The following is a 25,224-nucleotide window of genomic DNA, read 5'->3' on the forward strand; positions in this document are numbered from 1 at the left end:
TCGCGGGCGCCTGGTTGTCGGCCGGATCGCGCTCAGCCCCCTCCCCAAAGCCTCTGGGTGGCGCACGCAGGAGCCCCCCTGGAAATCCTGGGACTTGCTTACAAGTCAGTGTGGTTAGGGCTGACCCCAAATCGGAGGACTTTGGCTGTGGAATAATTGTGTGGCCGTTTGCATCCCGTTGTGGTGGTCGTTGTAGCTCGAAATGCGGGGTTGATGTTTGCTCTTGGCTCCCTTTTAATGCCCGCCGCTTAAATGATCCTGGATCAAAATACATCCTGGGCTGGTTCACCTGGATTTATACCTCATGGGAAACGTAAGTGAGTACCAGCATTTACGTGGAGGCTGTCGTGCCCCAGGGTGGGGACTTGTGACTTTCCTGTGTCTTCAGATATTGTAACTGCTCAAGGATGAGGCCTTTTTGACAGGTTCACGAATAGCAATCCTGGCTGCCTTTTGTTTGTGTGTGTGAAGTGTGCTTGTGAAGGAGGCTGTGTTTTGCTGGCCAGGAAAGAAGCCACCCCAACATGTCATTTAAAATGTATTGCTGTGATTTAAAAATGATAATAATCATAATAATAATAGTGCTGATATAGGGATCATTTGGCGTGGATCCATCGGGGGCAGTTTCTGCTGGGCCAAAGAGCTGACCTGGCACCTTTGAATGTGGAAAAGGATCTCTGGGCCTTGCAGTGGTGCAAGCGGGGGACCCCAGACAGCCCGCCGATCCCAGATTTTGGTGGGTGCCGGGGTTGCTCCCTTGGGATTCGCGATCGAATCGAATCAGTGCGGAAAGTGACCCGGAGGGCGATTGAATGGAACGAGCGCGCCGAGTGGACCGGACCAAAGTGAGACCCCGGGATTTCCTGGCGTCCACTCGAGTGCGCGGCTCTGGCGAAGCTTTTCTATTTTTAAAATGCAAAAAAAAAAAAAAAAGAAGGAAAAGTTGGTGCAAGAGTGGGGGGAAGTGCGGGGAGGGGAGAGGGTTGGGGGGGGGGGGCCTTCCCCACCCCGTTGCAAAAAAAAAGAAGAAGAAAGAACGAGAGGAGATGGGTTTTGCTTTTCCAGTCTTTTTGCCCCGGGCTGCTCTGCAGGAAGGGGGGTGACATCAGAAAAGGTCCTTCGGTGTTTTGGGGGCGGGATGGGGGGGGGGAGCTGGAAATCTTCGTCGTCTCGGCCGGCCCCAGCCCTAGAGAGAGAGAGAGAGAGAGACAGACACACACACACACACACTCACACTCGGAGAGCGAGCGAGGAGGAGGAGGAGGAGGCGGCGGCGGCGGCGAAGCAGCGCGGCGGCTGCTGCTGCATGTAGGACGATGAATTGCGCCCCCTCCGTCGGTGAGACCCGCTCGGCTCCATGGTGAGGCGCAAGAAGAGCCCCCCCGGTGCCGAAGAGCCGCACAATGGGTAGGCTGGGCCGGGGGGGATCACTGGGGGAGCCCCCGGAGCCGGGGCGGGTGCGCGCCTGCCTGCCTGCCTGCCTGCTTCCCTCCTCGGCTCTGCCAACGCGCCTCGAGTTTCTCCCTCTCCCTTTGGCCCAAGAGGCGCCCCTCGAGGTGGCCGGGGGGTGGCTGGCGAGGGGATCCGGCCCGGGGGGCCCTTTGGGAGGGGTCCCGGGCCCCCTTCCCCTTCCCCACCCCTGGCACAGGTTGTTGGGTCGGGACAAGCAAGCGAAAGGGGATTTAGGCACAAACAACGGCGGCCATGTTGAGAGGGATTTTCTGCAGCCTAAACTTCTCCCCTTCCTTGAAGCCTCTCTCTCTCCCCCCCCCTCCACCTTGCCTGCCCAGGGGGGGCTCCTCCGGCCTGGACTTGGTGTGTCCCCCCCCCCCCTCGTGGCTCATCTTTGCCTCTTTCCCCTTCCCCACCCGGACAGGATGACAGTGAAGCTGAGCGAGCGCGAGGAAGGACCGAAGAAGCTGGGCAAGCGAGCGGCGGGCGAAGAGGAGTCCCTGGCAGAAGGGGCAGGCGAAGGCGCTCCTGGCACAAAGGAGGACCAGGCGGGCCCCCCCAGCAAGGCCGGCGACCCCCTGTCTTTGCCCCCGACCCTGCCGCCTGCCCACGGCCACGACCAGCATCATTTCCTCCGATCCAGCGTCAGGCCCCAGAGCAAGAGGCTGAGGAAGGATTCCCAGGCATCCGGCACTGCTGGCAACGCTCCTGCCAAAGGGAAAGGTACAGTATTGGACACCCCCCACCCCTCCAACAACAACAACACACACACACACACATAAGCACCCAGCCGGGCTGGCATGTGGGGTGTCTTCTGCGCTCTTTGCCAGCCAAAGCCAATTGGTTGCCTTTTGTTTTGGTGGGATTTCAGAGGTGTCCCCCTGGTTTTGCAAAAAACCGTTTCTGGGCGGGAGTTGACTGAATGTCCTAAAAGGGTTGGGATTCTGCCTTTGACAACCACTTCGGCGCAATCCTGGCCCCACCTGGGTCTTTGGGTCGGGATTGCTTTTTATTGAGCCAGAGTCAGGCCTAAAACAATGGGTGCGATTACAGTTTTGGGGGACAGAGAGGGTATTAAACAAAATGGGGAGGGGTTGTTGGCCTGCCATTTTCCGACCGTGGTTTGTGATGCTGGTGCAGAACAAAAAGGTGGATCGCTGGAACGTGTCTCACATCCATATTCTGTTGCTGTCTTGGACCCCACTGCCTTGAACACTGTCTGTTCCCCTTCTGAGGACACTTCCAATGTAGACCTTCTTAAGAATTTTGGGCCAAATTTTCACGCTATTAGTAACATTTAGTTTACTTATTCTTGTGGGTCCTTTTCTTTCTATCTCCTCTTGTGGCTTTTGAGAAAAGAGCAGCTCAGTGGATAGTTGAATTTACTTTTACGCTGGTGATGTGTGACCCCTGTTTTTGAGTTTTCAAGCCCCGTTGCTTGGAAGTAACGTTAGTACCAGTACTTTGCCTTGTAACTATTAAGAGGTGTTCAGTGGATTATGGAATTCTAGTTTCTTTTTTTTTTTAAAAAAAACCCCTTCTCTATTGGAAAAATGGATATGGCGAAAACTTTTAGAATATGAACTATCGCCCCCGTTGTTCCCCTCAACCCACTGAGTGATAGGATAGAGGTAAAGTTAAAGGGAAGTATTAATGGTATTATTATAATGTAACAATAACGCTGTGTTACGGCTCATTTCATAACAAGCATTCCATTTAAGCAAATCTACCATCGTATTTATATACTGGGGATTTATGTATTGGAGTTGTTACTGAGGGTGATGTTGATAGGAACCTAGACATCCTCCAGCTTTTCAAAGTCTGTGCAATTCATGTGCGTTTTCTCATCGTGTGATCAGTTCCCATCTAGTTGGCTCTGAATTGTTCCACAGGTCCGGTACAAGTTGGTGAATCAATTCACTCTTTAGCGACAAGCTGTTGGTCTCTGAAAAATGCTGACTTGCCCATCCAGTAAGAGGGGAAACGTGGACCCCAAGCTGCGTTTTGCTGAATGGCCATTCTCTAAGCTTACTTAATTCTTACTTTTTCAGCATTAGGTACCCATATATTTTCCCCATGAAGTTGGTAGGTCTGATCTGCCCCTAGTCGTGTCTTATGGAATTACTTCTGTTGGGTTTGGGCTGGAGTAAATCTGCATGGGATTGCCTTGTCAGTAATTCCTACAAGCCCTACGCAAGGTGGGCCAGATTTATTCATCTCTGTCTTGCAGATGGACATGAGGGGCATTATTATAGTAGATGTTAATACACGTACTTTCTTGTTTGAGTTAGTGAAAAGTGTCTAAAATTCTCAGTGGATCAAAAATGCACAGACTGGATTCACTGATGGAGACATGTTACTAATTCCAGTAATATGAGCGGCCATGTCGGAATCAACAAAAGGAACATGGGGTGCTGTGTGGTTTCCGGGCTGTATGGCCGTGTTCTAGCAGCATTCTCTCCTGACGTTTCACCCGCATCTGTGACTTGCATCTTCAGAGGATCACAGGAACATGTTTCAAAGGAACATGTTTTAAAGTTGCTCACTGTTTTCAAAATACGTCTTTAAATTCTGTTGTCCATTTTTAGGGGATGGCCTCTCCCTTTATGTATGCTGCTTATATCCAGTTGAGTTTCCCACATGAGTCCTTGAGGACAGCTGTTCCATCTTCATAAAGAGAAATTAGCCTTGCTAATTTCCCTCCTTCCCCCATACAAGGCACCCTCCGCTCTTCCACCTGCAGAACCTCCTAATTCCTTGTCTTCCCAACCACCCACTGCATATTGACTGTGACCATGGTAGACTTTGAGCATACATGACTTCTGAAGTCAGGAGGCTTGTAACCAGATGGTACGAACGTCCATTTGGAAACATTAAGCTCCTTGCCAGGAAGTCTGCATTCAGCCATTGATCTCCCTTTCTGACTTGGGGTGCTTGTCGTGTAACTTTTAGGATCCTAGAACCTTGATATAGAGAGGTGGGTATTTTCATGCTCCATTGCATGCTATGGCTTCTCCCATTGTAATGGTCTACCTGGCTTCAACACGTTTGACTTCTGCTGGGATAGATTAGAAACGTGTTGATGCTCCCAGTTTTGTTCAAAGCATCCTAACATGAGTTCTAAGTAGATAAAGAAGAAATTGCATTTAAAAAAACTATTTCTTCTTTCCTAAAATAGGCTCTGTCTCTTGTTTCTTAGTTTTCATCTGGAGATCCTGAACAGCCCTACCTGTCCTCAGGTTTATGAAGAAGTACATTGCTGGCCTATAAACAAGCAGGGCTGTAGAACCCTCGCTTGGCCCTGTGGGTTTGGTGGGATTAGATGCTGCTCTTGTGCCGAGTTGCCAGGAGAATTGTTTGGGCGGATTGTCTTGCGTTGCTCTTCAGGGAACACTCCTCTCAAAAATCCGCAGAAATCTCTTCTGGGGAGGTTTGAGACAGGTGTCGGGAGAGAAATTAACAATGCACTCATTAAACCTACCACTTAATTTTAAGTTGTTGCCCGATATATCCCGCTGGTTGGAGCTTGACACATGTATGCAGCAAACAGCTGCTCTGTGATGCACATTCGTCACTTTACAAATTCGGTGTTAGATGTCGAGCATCTTTTGACCAGTTTGGCGTCATTATTGAAAATTCTGAAGGATTTTGCCTATTCTTTTTTCACCATCTCCTTCTGGCGGTTTTGCATTAAACCCGATCGTTTTAGTTTCCCTTCCATTCGGAATTGTTCAGTAAGTGTTTTATTTTTCCCCTGTTCCTCTGTTGGATTCTGTATAACTGCTTGTGTGAGTGTACCGCCTTTTGATCTATTAGTTTGTGGCCCATTAAATATTGATTACTGCAACACACTCTTTTAGAATTCAGAAGGTGAACGAAAAGAGCTAAGCTGTCTTAATGTCGTGTTTCGAAGATAGTTGTCAAAAATCTGTAGAAATTTTGAGATGGTTGCTGTGGTCTGGGCCCTTTTTGAACCGCTCGGCCCTTCGCAGTGCTTGGCTGCAAGAGAGCTGTTGCTACGCCTGGATCTTTTTTCACAGCTGATACAAAATCAGTTTGTTGTGTAGCTTCAGTTGTGCAAATGGACTTTCTTCTGCTGACTGTTGGTTGATCACCTGGTTTGAATTTTGATGAAGTTTGACTCTTCGGTTGTAAAAGATTGCAGAAATCCCTGCTATACAGCAACTCATAAAATGACAGTTCTCTAATACTGTAGATTGTCGTAAGCACAAATATTGGCAGTACGTTTGCAATGTGGGTGAGACCTTAATTTAAATAACGTGTCACGCACTGCAAAACAAAATATTTCATAGGAGCTTTTTTTATCGTTCCCAAACATATTCTGGTTTTTTTTCTAGCTGGAGAAAAAGGGTCTCAGAGCAAAGGAAAGTTTTGGCCACCTCACATGGAAACAAGTTGGGGCAAGCTCCATATACCGTCACGAGCTCTTTGTCGCATTCTCCAGATACTTAAAAAACCCCATAAGATGTTTCAAAATCTTGAGATTGCCTAGAGCAGTGATGGGGAACCTTTTTAAGACCATTGCAAAGTGCCAACACGGCTATTTAACCTGAATACTGAGATTTTAGTTTGGAAAAAACGGTTGGCTCCGAGGCGCGCGTTACTCGGGAGTAAGCTTGGTGGTAGTTGGTGGCTTTGCTTTGAAGCGACCGTGCAACTCCTCCAATAGGTGAATCATGACCCTCGGAGGGTTTACTCAGAAGCAAGCCCCATTGCCAGCAACCGAGCTCACTTCCAGGTAAAGGATCGCGCTTTAGTTCTTTGCATGAAAATCAGTGGGGTTTAACACGCTTAACAAGGTTACCTACACTGCTTCCCCAAAACTAGGTCTTAGGTTTAATGCTAATAATTGAGCCCAGGCCAGCCTGGATGTGTGTGTGGGGGGACTCTGTTTGCGTGTGCCCACAGCGAGGGCTCTGAGTGCCACCTCTGGCACCCGTGCCATAGGTTTGCCACCACTGGCCTAGAGCATAGTTGTCAAACTCGCGGCCTGCCATGGACTATAGTTCCCATCATGCTGGCAGGGGATGATGGAAACAGTAGTCCATAACATCTGGAGAGCCGTGAGTTTGACACCTGTGGCCTAGAGGTTAAACGTGCTTTGTAAGCATGCCTGGTTGGCTGCTGACTGTATTTAACCTTCTCCAGGTAGAAAGAGGTTGAGAACTACTGGCTTAGCCCAACCTGCTGTGGAAAATCTTTTTACCTTCATAGCTCAGTGCTATCGATTTATTCAGTCATCCCAGCCATTGATCAGCATTCAGTGGTGAAGCTAAAATAGCGTCGTTGGTGAAACGAGGGTACTGGGTTTAGTGTAGTGGTTAAGAGCGGGTGGATTCTAATCTGGAGAACCAGGTTTGATTCCCCACTCCTCCACCTGAGTGGCGGAGGCTTATCTGGTGAATCAGATGTGTTTCCGCACTCCTACATTCCTGCTGGGTGACCTTGGGCCAGTCACAGTTCTTTGGAACTCTCTCAGCCCCACCTGCCTCACAAGGTGTCTGTTGTGGGGAGAGGAAGGGAAAGGAGCTTGTAAGCCACCTTGAGTCTCCTTGCAGGAGAGAAAGGTGGGGTATAAATCCAAACTCTTCTTCTTCTTATCTTGCTATTCTGTCTATCTGTTGCCTATCTGTTGCAGCCCCATCGATGTACCCCACTATGCCTAAGGAAGGTGGGTTTGACAACGTAGGCTCCACAGCGGTCACAAGGCATTCATGAACACAAAAAGCTACCTTATACCGCATCACTCCCTTGGTCCGCTGAGGTCATGTTTGCCTTCTCAGACAGGTAGCCAGTCTCGGTGAGGTTTTTCCATCACATGTTACCTAATCTTTTCAACTGGGGATGTTGGGAATAGAACTGGGGACCTTCTGAGCCGCGGCTCCTTGCTTTCCAGTGCCATCTCCTTGAGCTGTTCCCAGTTTTGCCACTTGCCCATACCTCTCTCCACCCGGCTCCGTGCAACTCCTGGACAGTTATACATTTCGGTGACATCAGCTGCATCTCTGTATTGGAGGTGTTGCTGGAACACTGAGATATTATCACAAGTTGTGCTGTTGAACTGGTGCAGCTTTGATTGCACCTGATTGTAGCATTTGTTTGCTGGCTCGTCTCTTTACGCATCTCTGTAGTACGGAGAGGAGTTGGAATTCTGGGGGATCCCCAGTCTCACTTGAAGGCTGGCATTCCTAACCACAGGTTATGCCCATTGTGACAACTCATAATCCGTACTTGCATTTTCTTTTCTTTTTTTAGTACTTGAGCCTGGTGGGATTTTCTGGGGGATGGGGGTACATCGTTCTGTGCGGACCGTGCAAAGAAGCAATCAATATGTCACCAGCACCTGTGTAGTCTGACAGTCTTCAGAAAATGTCCCTTCCCGTGTACCTTCTTGAATATGGCTTGGGAGGGGAAAGGGAGGATCTGCTTCCTATAACAGTCTCCGGCCCACTTTTATGGGCCAGGAGCAGCAGTGGTTAAGAGCAGGTGTACTTTAATCTGCAGGAACTGGGTTTGATTCCCCACTCTGCGACTTTGAGCCGTGGAGGCTCATTTGGGGAATTCAGATTAGCCTGTGCACTCCCACACACGCCAGCGGGGTGACCTTGGGCTAGCCACAGTTCTTCTGACCTCTCTCAGCCCCGCCTACCTCACAGGGTGTTTGTTGAGAGGGGGAAGGGCAAGGAGTTTGTAAGTCCCTTTGAGTCTCCTTACAGGAGAGAAAGGGGGGGATATGAATCCAACTCTCCTTCTTCTTTATCCAAAGCTATACTGTGGTGGCCCAGTGCTGGTTTCCTTTAGAATGCCATTGCATCGTGGAACGTGGGTGGAGTCTCCTACCAGAAGTGGGCGTGACTACGCCTGAAAGAGTCTCTTTCCCTTTGAGCATTAACGTCAGTTTTAAAAGGCTGTGTAGGTGGGTCTGTGGCAAATCCATCACTGTGAAACTCTCAACCGCTTCTCCTTAGCAACCGTCCAGGTTTTTTTTTTTTTAGTCATGAGATCTTTTTATTTTTTTCAAGGTTTGTGAGATGGTACACTAAAAATGTCAGCTGCCCGGTTTGAACTGGAAGTCTCTTCCAGATAGTCGGCATATAGCATAGATTGGCTCAATTCAGACAATCCTAGCAAACCGTAAAGCATGTTTCCCGAACTGCGGTTGCTCCTTTTGCTTTACCAAACTGTTCCTGTTCCACGGTTCAGACACCGCACCAAACCACGGTTGAGCTTCCTTAACCAAAAGGTTGCTTGAGATCTGAATTAAGCCAGGAACGCTCAAAGCAATACTGAATAAGAGTTCTCCCTCCTTTCAGGTGAGCACGAAGTGATTTTTAAAATTATTATTACTATTATTATAAGATTGGTTTAAATGTATAGGCCGACCTTCCCTGTTTTTAATCATTCGTTATTATTGTGTTGCAACCTTCTGCTCAGTTTTGCAGAAAGATTTCCAGCCAGCCAGGCTTTAAAAACGTAATAAAATATATTGTAAGTTGAGATAAGTAAATTAAAAAAATGACGTCTCAAGTTTTGATTTCTTCAGTGGGAAAAGAAAGAGCTGTGTATTAAATACTTGCTGGGCCATCTTGAGAGGCAAGCATTTCACTCTGAAATGTAGGGATGCGTCCAGGGGTGTCAAACTTGCGGCCCTCCAGATGTTCATGAACTACAGTTCCCATCAGTCCCTCCCAACATGAGCATTGGCTATACTGGCAAGAGCTGATGGGAATTGTAGTTCATGAACATCTGGAGGGCCGCGAGTTTGACACTTGTGCCTTAGGCTGATCCTGCAATGAGCAGGTGGGTTGATCTAGACCAGGGGTAGGGAACCTGCGGCTCTCCAGATGTTCATCCCCCTCCCCCCCTCCCCACCCCCCCCCCCCCCCCCACACACCCCCCCCCCCCCCCCCCCCCCCCACCCCCCACCCCCGCCCCTTCCCCCACCCCCCCCCCACCCCCCCCCCCCCCCCACACCCCCCCACCACACCCCCCTCCCACCCCCCACCCCCCCCCCCCCCCCCCCCCCCCCCCACCCCGCCCCCCCCCCACCCCCCCCCCCCCCCCCCCCCCCCCCCCCCCACCCCCCCCCCCCCCCACCCCCCCCCCCCCCCACCCCCCCCCCCCCCCACCCCCCCCCCCCCCCACCCCCCCCCCCCCCCACCCCCCCCCCCCCCCACCCCCCCCCCCCCCCACCCCCCCCCCCCCCCACCCCCCCCCCCCCCCACCCCCCCCCCCCCCCACCCCCCCCCCCCCCCACCCCCCCCCCCCCCCACCCCCCCCCCCCCCCACCCCCCCCCCCCCCCACCCCCCCCCCCCCCCACCCCCCCCCCCCCCCACCCCCCCCCCCCCCCACCCCCCCCCCCCCCCACCCCCCCCCCCCCCCACCCCCCCCCCCCCCCACCCCCCCCCCCCCCCACCCCCCCCCCCCCCCACCCCCCCCCCCCCCCACCCCCCCCCCCCCCCACCCCCCCCCCCCCCCACCCCCCCCCCCCCCCACCCCCCCCCCCCCCCACCCCCCCCCCCCCCCACCCCCCCCCCCCCCCACCCCCCCCCCCCCCCACCCCCCCCCCCCCCCACCCCCCCCCCCCCCCACCCCCCCCCCCCCCCACCCCCCCCCCCCCCCACCCCCCCCCCCCCCCACCCCCCCCCCCCCCCACCCCCCCCCCCCCCCACCCCCCCCCCCCCCCACCCCCCCCCCCCCCCACCCCCCCCCCCCCCCACCCCCCCCCCCCCCCACCCCCCCCCCCCCCCACCCCCCCCCCCCCCCACCCCCCCCCCCCCCCACCCCCCCCCCCCCCCACCCCCCCCCCCCCCCACCCCCCCCCCCCCCCACCCCCCCCCCCCCCCACCCCCCCCCCCCCCCACCCCCCCCCCCCCCCACCCCCCCCCCCCCCCACCCCCCCCCCCCCCCACCCCCCCCCCCCCCCACCCCCCCCCCCCCCCACCCCCCCCCCCCCCCACCCCCCCCCCCCCCCACCCCCCCCCCCCCCCACCCCCCCCCCCCCCCACCCCCCCCCCCCCCCACCCCCCCCCCCCCCCACCCCCCCCCCCCCCCACCCCCCCCCCCCCCCACCCCCCCCCCCCCCCACCCCCCCCCCCCCCCACCCCCCCCCCCCCCCACCCCCCCCCCCCCCCACCCCCCCCCCCCCCCACCCCCCCCCCCCCCCACCCCCCCCCCCCCCCACCCCCCCCCCCCCCCACCCCCCCCCCCCCCCACCCCCCCCCCCCCCCACCCCCCCCCCCCCCCACCCCCCCCCCCCCCCACCCCCCCCCCCCCCCACCCCCCCCCCCCCCCACCCCCCCCCCCCCCCACCCCCCCCCCCCCCCACCCCCCCCCCCCCCCACCCCCCCCCCCCCCCACCCCCCCCCCCCCCCACCCCCCCCCCCCCCCACCCCCCCCCCCCCCCACCCCCCCCCCCCCCCACCCCCCCCCCCCCCCACCCCCCCCCCCCCCCACCCCCCCCCCCCCCCACCCCCCCCCCCCCCCACCCCCCCCCCCCCCCACCCCCCCCCCCCCCCACCCCCCCCCCCCCCCACCCCCCCCCCCCCCCACCCCCCCCCCCCCCCACCCCCCCCCCCCCCCACCCCCCCCCCCCCCCACCCCCCCCCCCCCCCACCCCCCCCCCCCCCCACCCCCCCCCCCCCCCACCCCCCCCCCCCCCCACCCCCCCCCCCCCCCACCCCCCCCCCCCCCCACCCCCCCCCCCCCCCACCCCCCCCCCCCCCCACCCCCCCCCCCCCCCACCCCCCCCCCCCCCCACCCCCCCCCCCCCCCACCCCCCCCCCCCCCCACCCCCCCCCCCCCCCACCCCCCCCCCCCCCCACCCCCCCCCCCCCCCACCCCCCCCCCCCCCCACCCCCCCCCCCCCCCACCCCCCCCCCCCCCCACCCCCCCCCCCCCCCACCCCCCCCCCCCCCCACCCCCCCCCCCCCCCACCCCCCCCCCCCCCCACCCCCCCCCCCCCCCACCCCCCCCCCCCCCCACCCCCCCCCCCCCCCACCCCCCCCCCCCCCCACCCCCCCCCCCCCCCACCCCCCCCCCCCCCCACCCCCCCCCCCCCCCACCCCCCCCCCCCCCCACCCCCCCCCCCCCCCACCCCCCCCCCCCCCCACCCCCCCCCCCCCCCACCCCCCCCCCCCCCCACCCCCCCCCCCCCCCACCCCCCCCCCCCCCCACCCCCCCCCCCCCCCACCCCCCCCCCCCCCCACCCCCCCCCCCCCCCACCCCCCCCCCCCCCCACCCCCCCCCCCCCCCACCCCCCCCCCCCCCCACCCCCCCCCCCCCCCACCCCCCCCCCCCCCCACCCCCCCCCCCCCCCACCCCCCCCCCCCCCCACCCCCCCCCCCCCCCACCCCCCCCCCCCCCCACCCCCCCCCCCCCCCACCCCCCCCCCCCCCCACCCCCCCCCCCCCCCACCCCCCCCCCCCCCCACCCCCCCCCCCCCCCACCCCCCCCCCCCCCCACCCCCCCCCCCCCCCACCCCCCCCCCCCCCCACCCCCCCCCCCCCCCACCCCCCCCCCCCCCCACCCCCCCCCCCCCCCACCCCCCCCCCCCCCCACCCCCCCCCCCCCCCACCCCCCCCCCCCCCCACCCCCCCCCCCCCCCACCCCCCCCCCCCCCCACCCCCCCCCCCCCCCACCCCCCCCCCCCCCCACCCCCCCCCCCCCCCACCCCCCCCCCCCCCCACCCCCCCCCCCCCCCACCCCCCCCCCCCCCCACCCCCCCCCCCCCCCACCCCCCCCCCCCCCCACCCCCCCCCCCCCCCACCCCCCCCCCCCCCCACCCCCCCCCCCCCCCACCCCCCCCCCCCCCCACCCCCCCCCCCCCCCACCCCCCCCCCCCCCCACCCCCCCCCCCCCCCACCCCCCCCCCCCCCCACCCCCCCCCCCCCCCACCCCCCCCCCCCCCCACCCCCCCCCCCCCCCACCCCCCCCCCCCCCCACCCCCCCCCCCCCCCACCCCCCCCCCCCCCCACCCCCCCCCCCCCCCACCCCCCCCCCCCCCCACCCCCCCCCCCCCCCACCCCCCCCCCCCCCCACCCCCCCCCCCCCCCACCCCCCCCCCCCCCCACCCCCCCCCCCCCCCACCCCCCCCCCCCCCCACCCCCCCCCCCCCCCACCCCCCCCCCCCCCCACCCCCCCCCCCCCCCACCCCCCCCCCCCCCCACCCCCCCCCCCCCCCACCCCCCCCCCCCCCCACCCCCCCCCCCCCCCACCCCCCCCCCCCCCCACCCCCCCCCCCCCCCACCCCCCCCCCCCCCCACCCCCCCCCCCCCCCACCCCCCCCCCCCCCCACCCCCCCCCCCCCCCACCCCCCCCCCCCCCCACCCCCCCCCCCCCCCACCCCCCCCCCCCCCCACCCCCCCCCCCCCCCACCCCCCCCCCCCCCCACCCCCCCCCCCCCCCACCCCCCCCCCCCCCCACCCCCCCCCCCCCCCACCCCCCCCCCCCCCCACCCCCCCCCCCCCCCACCCCCCCCCCCCCCCACCCCCCCCCCCCCCCACCCCCCCCCCCCCCCACCCCCCCCCCCCCCCACCCCCCCCCCCCCCCACCCCCCCCCCCCCCCACCCCCCCCCCCCCCCACCCCCCCCCCCCCCCACCCCCCCCCCCCCCCACCCCCCCCCCCCCCCACCCCCCCCCCCCCCCACCCCCCCCCCCCCCCACCCCCCCCCCCCCCCACCCCCCCCCCCCCCCACCCCCCCCCCCCCCCACCCCCCCCCCCCCCCACCCCCCCCCCCCCCCACCCCCCCCCCCCCCCACCCCCCCCCCCCCCCACCCCCCCCCCCCCCCACCCCCCCCCCCCCCCACCCCCCCCCCCCCCCACCCCCCCCCCCCCCCACCCCCCCCCCCCCCCACCCCCCCCCCCCCCCACCCCCCCCCCCCCCCACCCCCCCCCCCCCCCACCCCCCCCCCCCCCCACCCCCCCCCCCCCCCACCCCCCCCCCCCCCCACCCCCCCCCCCCCCCACCCCCCCCCCCCCCCACCCCCCCCCCCCCCCACCCCCCCCCCCCCCCACCCCCCCCCCCCCCCACCCCCCCCCCCCCCCACCCCCCCCCCCCCCCACCCCCCCCCCCCCCCACCCCCCCCCCCCCCCACCCCCCCCCCCCCCCACCCCCCCCCCCCCCCACCCCCCCCCCCCCCCACCCCCCCCCCCCCCCACCCCCCCCCCCCCCCACCCCCCCCCCCCCCCACCCCCCCCCCCCCCCACCCCCCCCCCCCCCCACCCCCCCCCCCCCCCACCCCCCCCCCCCCCCACCCCCCCCCCCCCCCACCCCCCCCCCCCCCCACCCCCCCCCCCCCCCACCCCCCCCCCCCCCCACCCCCCCCCCCCCCCACCCCCCCCCCCCCCCACCCCCCCCCCCCCCCACCCCCCCCCCCCCCCACCCCCCCCCCCCCCCACCCCCCCCCCCCCCCACCCCCCCCCCCCCCCACCCCCCCCCCCCCCCACCCCCCCCCCCCCCCACCCCCCCCCCCCCCCACCCCCCCCCCCCCCCACCCCCCCCCCCCCCCACCCCCCCCCCCCCCCACCCCCCCCCCCCCCCACCCCCCCCCCCCCCCACCCCCCCCCCCCCCCACCCCCCCCCCCCCCCACCCCCCCCCCCCCCCACCCCCCCCCCCCCCCACCCCCCCCCCCCCCCACCCCCCCCCCCCCCCACCCCCCCCCCCCCCCACCCCCCCCCCCCCCCACCCCCCCCCCCCCCCACCCCCCCCCCCCCCCACCCCCCCCCCCCCCCACCCCCCCCCCCCCCCACCCCCCCCCCCCCCCACCCCCCCCCCCCCCCACCCCCCCCCCCCCCCACCCCCCCCCCCCCCCACCCCCCCCCCCCCCCACCCCCCCCCCCCCCCACCCCCCCCCCCCCCCACCCCCCCCCCCCCCCACCCCCCCCCCCCCCCACCCCCCCCCCCCCCCACCCCCCCCCCCCCCCACCCCCCCCCCCCCCCACCCCCCCCCCCCCCCACCCCCCCCCCCCCCCACCCCCCCCCCCCCCCACCCCCCCCCCCCCCCACCCCCCCCCCCCCCCACCCCCCCCCCCCCCCACCCCCCCCCCCCCCCACCCCCCCCCCCCCCCACCCCCCCCCCCCCCCACCCCCCCCCCCCCCCACCCCCCCCCCCCCCCACCCCCCCCCCCCCCCACCCCCCCCCCCCCCCACCCCCCCCCCCCCCCACCCCCCCCCCCCCCCACCCCCCCCCCCCCCCACCCCCCCCCCCCCCCACCCCCCCCCCCCCCCACCCCCCCCCCCCCCCACCCCCCCCCCCCCCCACCCCCCCCCCCCCCCACCCCCCCCCCCCCCCACCCCCCCCCCCCCCCACCCCCCCCCCCCCCCACCCCCCCCCCCCCCCACCCCCCCCCCCCCCCACCCCCCCCCCCCCCCACCCCCCCCCCCCCCCACCCCCCCCCCCCCCCACCCCCCCCCCCCCCCACCCCCCCCCCCCCCCACCCCCCCCCCCCCCCACCCCCCCCCCCCCCCACCCCCCCCCCCCCCCACCCCCCCCCCCCCCCACCCCCCCCCCCCCCCACCCCCCCCCCCCCCCACCCCCCCCCCCCCCCACCCCCCCCCCCCCCCACCCCCCCCCCCCCCCACCCCCCCCCCCCCCCACCCCCCCCCCCCCCCACCCCCCCCCCCCCCCACCCCCCCCCCCCCCCACCCCCCCCCCCCCCCACCCCCCCCCCCCCCCACCCCCCCCCCCCCCCACCCCCCCCCCCCCCCACCCCCCCCCCCCCCCACCCCCCCCCCCCCCCACCCCCCCCCCCCCCCACCCCCCCCCCCCCCCACCCCCCCCCCCCCCCACCCCCCCCCCCCCCCACCCCCCCCCCCCCCCACCCCCCCCCCCCCCCACCCCCCCCCCCCCCCACCCCCCCCCCCCCCCACCCCCCCCCCCCCCCACCCCCCCCCCCCCCCACCCCCCCCCCCCCCCACCCCCCCCCCCCCCCACCCCCCCCCCCCCCCACCCCCCCCCCCCCCCACCCCCCCCCCCCCCCACCCCCCCCCCCCCCCACCCCCCCCCCCCCCCACCCCCCCCCCCCCCCACCCCCCCCCCCCCCCACCCCCCCCCCCCCCCACCCCCCCCCCCCCCCACCCCCCCCCCCCCCCACCCCCCCCCCCCCCCACCCCCCCCCCCCCCCACCCCCCCCCCCCCCCACCCCCCCCCCCCCCCACCCCCCCCCCCCCCCACCCCCCCCCCCCCCCACCCCCCCCCCCCCCCACCCCCCCCCCCCCCCACCCCCCCCCCCCCCCACCCCCCCCCCCCCCCACCCCCCCCCCCCCCCACCCCCCCCCCCCCCCACCCCCCCCCCCCCCCACCCCCCCCCCCCCCCACCCCCCCCCCCCCCCACCCCCCCCCCCCCCCACCCCCCCCCCCCCCCACCCCCCCCCCCCCCCACCCCCCCCCCCCCCCACCCCCCCCCCCCCCCACCCCCCCCCCCCCCCACCCCCCCCCCCCCCCACCCCCCCCCCCCCCCACCCCCCCCCCCCCCCACCCCCCCCCCCCCCCACCCCCCCCCCCCCCCACCCCCCCCCCCCCCCACCCCCCCCCCCCCCCACCCCCCCCCCCCCCCACCCCCCCCCCCCCCCACCCCCCCCCCCCCCCACCCCCCCCCCCCCCCACCCCCCCCCCCCCCCACCCCCCCCCCCCCCCACCCCCCCCCCCCCCCACCCCCCCCCCCCCCCACCCCCCCCCCCCCCCACCCCCCCCCCCCCCCACCCCCCCCCCCCCCCACCCCCCCCCCCCCCCACCCCCCCCCCCCCCCACCCCCCCCCCCCCCCACCCCCCCCCCCCCCCACCCCCCCCCCCCCCCACCCCCCCCCCCCCCCACCCCCCCCCCCCCCCACCCCCCCCCCCCCCCACCCCCCCCCCCCCCCACCCCCCCCCCCCCCCACCCCCCCCCCCCCCCACCCCCCCCCCCCCCCACCCCCCCCCCCCCCCACCCCCCCCCCCCCCCACCCCCCCCCCCCCCCACCCCCCCCCCCCCCCACCCCCCCCCCCCCCCACCCCCCCCCCCCCCCACCCCCCCCCCCCCCCACCCCCCCCCCCCCCCACCCCCCCCCCCCCCCACCCCCCCCCCCCCCCACCCCCCCCCCCCCCCACCCCCCCCCCCCCCCACCCCCCCCCCCCCCCACCCCCCCCCCCCCCCACCCCCCCCCCCCCCCACCCCCCCCCCCCCCCACCCCCCCCCCCCCCCACCCCCCCCCCCCCCCACCCCCCCCCCCCCCCACCCCCCCCCCCCCCCACCCCCCCCCCCCCCCACCCCCCCCCCCCCCCACCCCCCCCCCCCCCCACCCCCCCCCCCCCCCACCCCCCCCCCCCCCCACCCCCCCCCCCCCCCACCCCCCCCCCCCCCCACCCCCCCCCCCCCCCACCCCCCCCCCCCCCCACCCCCCCCCCCCCCCACCCCCCCCCCCCCCCACCCCCCCCCCCCCCCACCCCCCCCCCCCCCCACCCCCCCCCCCCCCCACCCCCCCCCCCCCCCACCCCCCCCCCCCCCCACCCCCCCCCCCCCCCACCCCCCCCCCCCCCCACCCCCCCCCCCCCCCACCCCCCCCCCCCCCCACCCCCCCCCCCCCCCACCCCCCCCCCCCCCCACCCCCCCCCCCCCCCACCCCCCCCCCCCCCCACCCCCCCCCCCCCCCACCCCCCCCCCCCCCCACCCCCCCCCCCCCCCACCCCCCCCCCCCCCCACCCCCCCCCCCCCCCACCCCCCCCCCCCCCCACCCCCCCCCCCCCCCACCCCCCCCCCCCCCCACCCCCCCCCCCCCCCACCCCCCCCCCCCCCCACCCCCCCCCCCCCCCACCCCCCCCCCCCCCCACCCCCCCCCCCCCCCACCCCCCCCCCCCCCCACCCCCCCCCCCCCCCACCCCCCCCCCCCCCCACCCCCCCCCCCCCCCACCCCCCCCCCCCCCCACCCCCCCCCCCCCCCACCCCCCCCCCCCCCCACCCCCCCCCCCCCCCACCCCCCCCCCCCCCCACCCCCCCCCCCCCCCACCCCCCCCCCCCCCCACCCCCCCCCCCCCCCACCCCCCCCCCCCCCCACCCCCCCCCCCCCCCACCCCCCCCCCCCCCCACCCCCCCCCCCCCCCACCCCCCCCCCCCCCCACCCCCCCCCCCCCCCACCCCCCCCCCCCCCCACCCCCCCCCCCCCCCACCCCCCCCCCCCCCCACCCCCCCCCCCCCCCACCCCCCCCCCCCCCCACCCCCCCCCCCCCCCACCCCCCCCCCCCCCCACCCCCCCCCCCCCCCACCCCCCCCCCCCCCCACCCCCCCCCCCCCCCACCCCCCCCCCCCCCCACCCCCCCCCCCCCCCACCCCCCCCCCCCCCCACCCCCCCCCCCCCCCACCCCCCCCCCCCCCCACCCCCCCCCCCCCCCACCCCCCCCCCCCCCCACCCCCCCCCCCCCCCACCCCCCCCCCCCCCCACCCCCCCCCCCCCCCACCCCCCCCCCCCCCCACCCCCCCCCCCCCCCACCCCCCCCCCCCCCCACCCCCCCCCCCCCCCACCCCCCCCCCCCCCCACCCCCCCCCCCCCCCACCCCCCCCCCCCCCCACCCCCCCCCCCCCCCACCCCCCCCCCCCCCCACCCCCCCCCCCCCCCACCCCCCCCCCCCCCCACCCCCCCCCCCCCCCACCCCCCCCCCCCCCCACCCCCCCCCCCCCCCACCCCCCCCCCCCCCCACCCCCCCCCCCCCCCACCCCCCCCCCCCCCCACCCCCCCCCCCCCCCACCCCCCCCCCCCCCCACCCCCCCCCCCCCCCACCCCCCCCCCCCCCCACCCCCCCCCCCCCCCACCCCCCCCCCCCCCCACCCCCCCCCCCCCCCACCCCCCCCCCCCCCCACCCCCCCCCCCCCCCACCCCCCCCCCCCCCCACCCCCCCCCCCCCCCACCCCCCCCCCCCCCCACCCCCCCCCCCCCCCACCCCCCCCCCCCCCCACCCCCCCCCCCCCCCACCCCCCCCCCCCCCCACCCCCCCCCCCCCCCACCCCCCCCCCCCCCCACCCCCCCCCCCCCCCACCCCCCCCCCCCCCCACCCCCCCCCCCCCCCACCCCCCCCCCCCCCCACCCCCCCCCCCCCCCACCCCCCCCCCCCCCCACCCCCCCCCCCCCCCACCCCCCCCCCCCCCCACCCCCCCCCCCCCCCACCCCCCCCCCCCCCCACCCCCCCCCCCCCCCACCCCCCCCCCCCCCCACCCCCCCCCCCCCCCACCCCCCCCCCCCCCCACCCCCCCCCCCCCCCACCCCCCCCCCCCCCCACCCCCCCCCCCCCCCACCCCCCCCCCCCCCCACCCCCCCCCCCCCCCACCCCCCCCCCCCCCCACCCCCCCCCCCCCCCACCCCCCCCCCCCCCCACCCCCCCCCCCCCCCACCCCCCCCCCCCCCCACCCCCCCCCCCCCCCACCCCCCCCCCCCCCCACCCCCCCCCCCCCCCACCCCCCCCCCCCCCCACCCCCCCCCCCCCCCACCCCCCCCCCCCCCCACCCCCCCCCCCCCCCACCCCCCCCCCCCCCCACCCCCCCCCCCCCCCACCCCCCCCCCCCCCCACCCCCCCCCCCCCCCACCCCCCCCCCCCCCCACCCCCCCCCCCCCCCACCCCCCCCCCCCCCCACCCCCCCCCCCCCCCACCCCCCCCCCCCCCCACCCCCCCCCCCCCCCACCCCCCCCCCCCCCCACCCCCCCCCCCCCCCACCCCCCCCCCCCCCCACCCCCCCCCCCCCCCACCCCCCCCCCCCCCCACCCCCCCCCCCCCCCACCCCCCCCCCCCCCCACCCCCCCCCCCCCCCACCCCCCCCCCCCCCCACCCCCCCCCCCCCCCACCCCCCCCCCCCCCCACCCCCCCCCCCCCCCACCCCCCCCCCCCCCCACCCCCCCCCATGGCAGGAGCTGATGGGAATTGTAGTCCATGAACATCTGGAGAGCCGCAGGTTGCAGACCCCTGGTCGAGGGGCTACTCAGTATAAAACTGCTGGATATCAAAACTACATATGTGTTTAGTACAAATTAAAATAATCTGTGGTTGTAAAAGGCCCGTAATGGCATGTCTTATGCACACAATATCACAAACACAATATACCGAAGGGTCCCATAAGACACTTTTTGGACCTTTAAAAACAGACCCGTTTTTGTCCAGTTGCCCTTCTTCGGTGATCAGAAGCAATACAGTAATACAGTGTTTGGCTACCAGGCTACAAATAGCAATTGTAACACTTTTATGACTGAGACCAATGTAAAGAGTTGTTTAAAATTGGCACCCAAGTCTTCCATTGATTTTAGTTTGTAACAAATACATCTGTTTGTGGTGGGTTTTCCGGGCTGTGTGGCCGTGGTCTGGCGGACCTTGTTCCTAACGTTTCTCCTGCTTCTGTGGCTGGCATCTTCAGAGGTGTATCACAGGTGTATCTTCAGAGGTGTGTCACAGGGGGAAGTGTCAGAGCATCTTCTTTGTGTGCAGGTGTTCCCAGGTTCAGTTGAGAACCAGGTAGCAGATGTGGCATGAAAGAGATCTACTTGAGACCACGGAAAGCCGTTGCTGGTCATAGTACCCATGATGCTGTGGTCTGACTCGCTGTGTGCCAGTTTCATACGTTCACGTGTTCTGAAGTGATTGTTTTAGAACAGGGGTCTGCAACCCGCGGCTCCAGAGCTCCATGCCGCGGCTCCACGTGGCCTGGAGGTCGGAGGGTAGCGTGGCCGTGTCCCTCCAGCCCTTCAGAGCAGTGCTGGAAGGAAAGGTGAGTGGAGGGGCCGAACCGGAAGCGGTTCCATGCGTGAGGGCGCTGCTTTTCGTGTCCCCGCCACTTACCTCTCCTTCCAGCGCTTCTCTGGAGGGTTGGAGGTCGGAGGGTAGCATGGGCATGTCCCTCCAGAGCAGCCGCCATCCCTCCTCTGCCCCATGGAGCAGGCAGCTGCCTGCTTCATCGGGCAGAGGGGGTTTCCCTGACCGGCACTGCTGCCTCCCACAGTGCAAGAGGCGGCGGCACTGGGCAGGCCGCAGACACCATCCCCCTCTGCCCCCACGCTCCATCGGGCAGAGGGGGTTTCCCTGCTTGGCGCCCTTCCTCCCAGCACTGGAAGGAAAGGTGAGTGGAGGGACCAAACTGGAGGCGGCTCGTTGCGGAGCCGCCTCTCTGGCTCGGTAGATCTTCGGGGCCATGGAAAACAGGTCCAAATGGCTCTTTGGGTGGTAAAGTTTGCCTACCCCTGTTTTAGAAGAAGATGATTTTGGATTTATATCCCCCCCTTTCCCTCCTGTAAGGAGACTCAAGGTGGCTTACAAGCTCCTTTCCCTTCCTCTCCCCACAACAGACACCTTGTGAGGTAGGTGGGGCTGAGAAAGTTCAGAGAGACCTGTGACTAGCCCAAGGTCACCCAGCAGGTATGTAGGAGTGCACAAACTAATCTGGTTCACCAGATAAGCCTCTCCCACTCAAGTGGAGGAGTGGGGAATCAAACCCGGTTCTCCAGATTAGAATCCACCTGCTCTTAACCACTACACTACGCTGGTGTATTATTATTATTAATATTATTATTCCTCAACACCCCATACTCAGCGTAAAACACTAGCAGAAAGGCAGCTACAAGACTCCAGGGATTCTGAAACAAGCGGCAGCTGTTCCGAAGAGAAGATTGCGCTACATCTCTTCCCCGGAGAGAACTGTTCCCTGACCCCACTGCCAGGGGTTGCCAGAGTCGTACACTCCAAAGCGTTCTGCACCGTCCACTGGCAGGAGTCCGGCCGGTGCAAGCAGAACACGAAGGACTCTCACATGTTGCCTCCAGCCCAGATTCTAGGCATACAGAGCGGTCAGGGGACGGCCCGGGGGCAGGTCAAATACCCACGGGGGGCCGAGGGCAAGGGCGGGGCCAGGGCAGAGAGCACTACAGAAGCAAGCAAAAACACCCAGTCCTCGTTTGATGCCACGGCGAATGCCGACGACGGCTCTCCAGAGGCCGGGGCTGTCGAAGGAGTCTCCACGAGTCTCAGCGTCTCAAACTGTCTTGAGAAGCCGCCTGTCCGACTTCAGGAGCCAGGCGAGCCTCTCGAGAAACCGGTTTCCACAGTTCACTGTACCGAGAATAGCGAGCCATCGGTCACTGAAGTGACCGCCACGTTGCCGTCCAGCAACACCAGCTGCGATTGCGGCCCTATCCCCGATCTGGAGGAACTGTCCTTGCTTGACCCATTTCCTCGGTACATGAAGTCTTGCCAGGACCTTATTGTCCCCGAGAAGTGTCTTTGCACGGACAGAGCGAACGGGAAAGACTCGGCCGTGCCGGGGAGTGTCCCGGCCGGGAGTCTTTCATCCGGGAGTTCAGAGGCTGGCAATCTTGACTCGGCCCAGCCGGTGAGAGACCAGGTGGTGTCGCCCACGTGCGGCCCCTCCCAATCTGAAACTCAGGCCCTCCCCTGCTGCGGACCCCAGGCGGAAACAAGTGGTAAGGAGCTGTCGGATGCAGTAATGGAAGACTCTCAGGAGAAGCTCAGCACCTCACTGCCGCCGCCGCCGCCACCTCAGGGACAATCAGTCGCCAAGTCTCTCAAGGACGACCCGAGCCGCCTCGCGCACCAGGTCCGAGAGGAGGGATGGAGCCTGCGGAACTCCGAGAGCCTTACCTTGGCTGAAGTCTACCTCATGATGGGCAAACCGAACAAGCTGCAGCTAGAATACGATTGGCTGTCTGTCTTGGGGCCGGGAACCCGGGAACCCGGGGAGCAGGCGTCCGAAGTGAAATCTGCTCCTCCCTCAGCCACCTTTCACAAACAGAAACTCCTCAACTGCCTCTTACGACTCATCGCCACTGAAGTGAACCCCAAACCGGTAAGGATGCGTGCGTGAGGTTTTCGGACATATTTTTCTCAGTGAGGTACTACTGTGGAGGTACAAACTGGGATTGTGAGCAGAACCTCGGTTCATTCAGGACAGCACAAATAAGGCGTCTTGAGGATGAGACAAAAGACGTCTTCATAAGGCCTTATTTCTGCTCAAACCATCCTATTTTGGGAATGCTTTAAAATGCACTTTCCCCCCCCACAGACACCTGCAAGACGTCCCCTCCCTGGCTGTGTGGAATGCAGAGCTCAGGAGTCCCATTTTTCCCACCCGACTGCTAAGCTCTCTAGCCAGTTTCACCCTCAGTTTTCACCCAACATTTTGTGTGCAGCTGAAGGGATCCTCCCTGCCTCTGTTTGCTGAAGGTCGCCCCAGGACGTTGGCTCTGCAGGCTTTGATCCTGGGTGCCTTTTCAGCCCAAAAAGTAGATAGTTTTATTCATTTGCAATCCTCCCGGGGCATCTCTGTAACCAGTGTTGGCAGAAAACACCAGGTGCTGCCTGATAACTTTTCCAGTGTAGCTCCTGTTCATGTAAGACCCCACTGATGCCTAAGGCCCCTTCCGCACATGCAGAATAATGCACTTTCAATCCACTTTCAATGCACTTTGAAGCTGAATTTCACTGTGCAGAATAGCAAAATCCACTTGCAAACAATTGTGAAAGTGGATTGAAAGTGCATTATTCTGTATGTGCGGAAGGGGCCGAAGTTCTATGGAACTCCTGTTGGGGGTGTGCCAAGAAGGCAGAACTTCAGGGGACCGGCTTTGCTCTTCCACTTCTGTGTGCTCTGTCCCTAGCACAGCCGTCGGGATTCAGACCTCCGCTCTTTTTCAGGCGCCAGAAACTAGCACTGCAGCGACATCTCCTATCAAGCCCGCACAAGAGGAGCACACGCTGACCCCTCCCGGGAAGGTGATTGCCATTAGCACCAGAAGTCCGGGCTGTGCACGCAACCAGCCTGCCCTTCGCGGCAAGACCTTTTCTCCTGGCGCCGTGTCCAGCCCTTCAGGTGAGTGAGTCGTGGAGAAGAAGAGCAAGAATCATAGAATCGTAGAGTTGGAAGAGTCCCCAAAAAGGGCCATCAAGTCCAACCCCCTGCCATGCAGGAACACACAATCACAGCACTCCTGACAGATGGCCACCCAGCCTCTGTTAAAAAACCTCCAAAGAAGGAGACTCCGCCACACTCCAAGGCAGTGCATTCCACTTTTGAACAGCCCTGACAGTCAGGAAGTTTTTCCTGATGTTTAGGTGGAATCTCTTTTCCTTCCCCTTGAACCTATGACTCTTGGTCCGAGTCTCTGAGGCCGCAGAAAACAAGCTTGCTCCCTCACCAAGTTGACATCAAAATATCGAAACAGGGCTATCATGTCACTCTTAACCTTCTCTTCACCAAATGAAACATACCCAGTTCCCTAAGTCTCTCCTGGTAGGGCATGGACTCCAGACCTTTCACCATTTTGGTCGCCCTCCTCTGGACCCGTTCCAGCTGGTCAATGTCCTTCTTGAATTGTGGTGCCCAGAACTGTTCACAGTATTCCAGGTGAAGTCTAACCGATGCAGAATAGAGAGGTACAGTTATAGCCCTCCATCTTGACACCGTACTCCTATTGATACAGCCCAGAATCGCATTGGCTTTCTTGGCTGCCGCATCACAGTCAAGTCTCAGCCATGCTGGGTTGCCTTGGCGCATCAGGCCCCCTATTAATTTGTCCATTGTATCTGTAAAGAGCTGTCAAGTCACAGCCAGCTGATTGTGACCCCTAAGCGATTCAGCAGAGGTGGTTTGCCATTGCCTTCCTCTGCAGAAACTTCCCTGGAGGTCTCCCTTCCAAACGCCGATCCGGCTTAGCTTCTGAGATCTGGTGAGATCGAATTATACTATACCACTTCCTCTCCATTCACCCGTCGTGTTTAATTTGTGGTTTTTTCTCTACAGGTGCCTGTAACCACTGTGTCAATCCCTGAAAAGCTTAATGGCAGAAGCTCTGGTTCCTCACTTATTGCCAATATTTTAATGTTCTTGCAGGTTTGAGAAACCCCTCTAGATCCCTCTTGGCTGGCCCTACCAGTTCTGGAGGCTCTGATGCCGACTGCGGCCTCTTTGCCGTCCCCACGACTCTCCCGCCCAACAGCAGGCATGGGAAGCCCTTCTTGCCCAGCAAAGAAATGGAGCTGAGCATCCGGCAGCACTTGGATACTATCAGTGTAAGTGACTCTGAAGGCCACAAGTCAGCGCAGCTGCTATAAGGCTGGGAGGCTGGGCAAGGGTGTGGTGGTTAAAAGCAGTGTGGTGCAGTAGTTAAGAACAGGTGCACTCTAATCTGGAGAACCGGGTTTGATTCCCTGCTCTGCCACTTGAGCTGTGGAGGCTTATCTGGTGAACCAGATTAGTTTGTACACTCCAACAGATGCCAGCTGGGTGACCTTGGGCTAGTCACAGTTCTTCAGAGCTCTCTCAGCCCCACCCACCTCAGAGGGTGTTTGTTGTGAGGGGGGGAAGGGAAAGGAGATTGTAAGCCCCTTTGAATCTCCTACAGGAGAGAAAGGGGGGATATAAATTCAACACCACTTCTTCTTTGGAGTCACGACACCATTTTCTAGCCAGAGGTGGGATCCAGCAGGTTCTCACAGGTTCCCGAGAGTAGGTTACTAATTATTTGTGTGTGCCGTGAGGGGGTTACTAATTGGTGATTTTGCCACGTGATTTTTGCCTTAGTTACGCCCCTCCTCTCAGCAGTAGCGCGCAGAACTTGAAGCATCTAGCAGGAGGTACACCGGCGTGCGTGGCAGCCTGTGCCTGCGTGCATTCGTTTCCCACCCAAAGACCGGCGCAGCGGCTGCATCCTTGCCACAGCCACGCCCAGGAATGCCCGGCCATGCCCCTGTCGTGCCCCGCCCAGCCCCATTGGCGCTATTGCCACAG

General features: G+C 67.7%; 1 protein-coding gene across 1 annotated transcript in view; it reads left to right on the forward strand.

Moving 5' to 3' along the window:
• The first annotated feature begins 994 nt into the window (after nt 1-994).
• Nucleotides 995-25,224, forward strand: part of CRAMP1 (cramped chromatin regulator homolog 1) — a 41,268-nt gene continuing 17,038 nt past the window's right edge. Inside the window, exons 1-5 of the mRNA XM_048494180.1 lie at nt 995-1,407; nt 1,877-2,213; nt 21,016-22,284; nt 23,133-23,307; nt 24,328-24,506. Of these exons, the coding sequence (XP_048350137.1) occupies nt 1,358-1,407; nt 1,877-2,213; nt 21,016-22,284; nt 23,133-23,307; nt 24,328-24,506 (2,010 nt within the window). The 5' untranslated portion in view covers nt 995-1,357. The remainder of the gene's footprint in view (nt 1,408-1,876; nt 2,214-21,015; nt 22,285-23,132; nt 23,308-24,327; nt 24,507-25,224) is intronic.

This window comes from Sphaerodactylus townsendi, linkage group LG04 (assembly GCF_021028975.2).
Source record: "Sphaerodactylus townsendi isolate TG3544 linkage group LG04, MPM_Stown_v2.3, whole genome shotgun sequence".
Taxonomy (NCBI): Eukaryota; Metazoa; Chordata; class Lepidosauria; order Squamata; family Sphaerodactylidae; genus Sphaerodactylus; species Sphaerodactylus townsendi.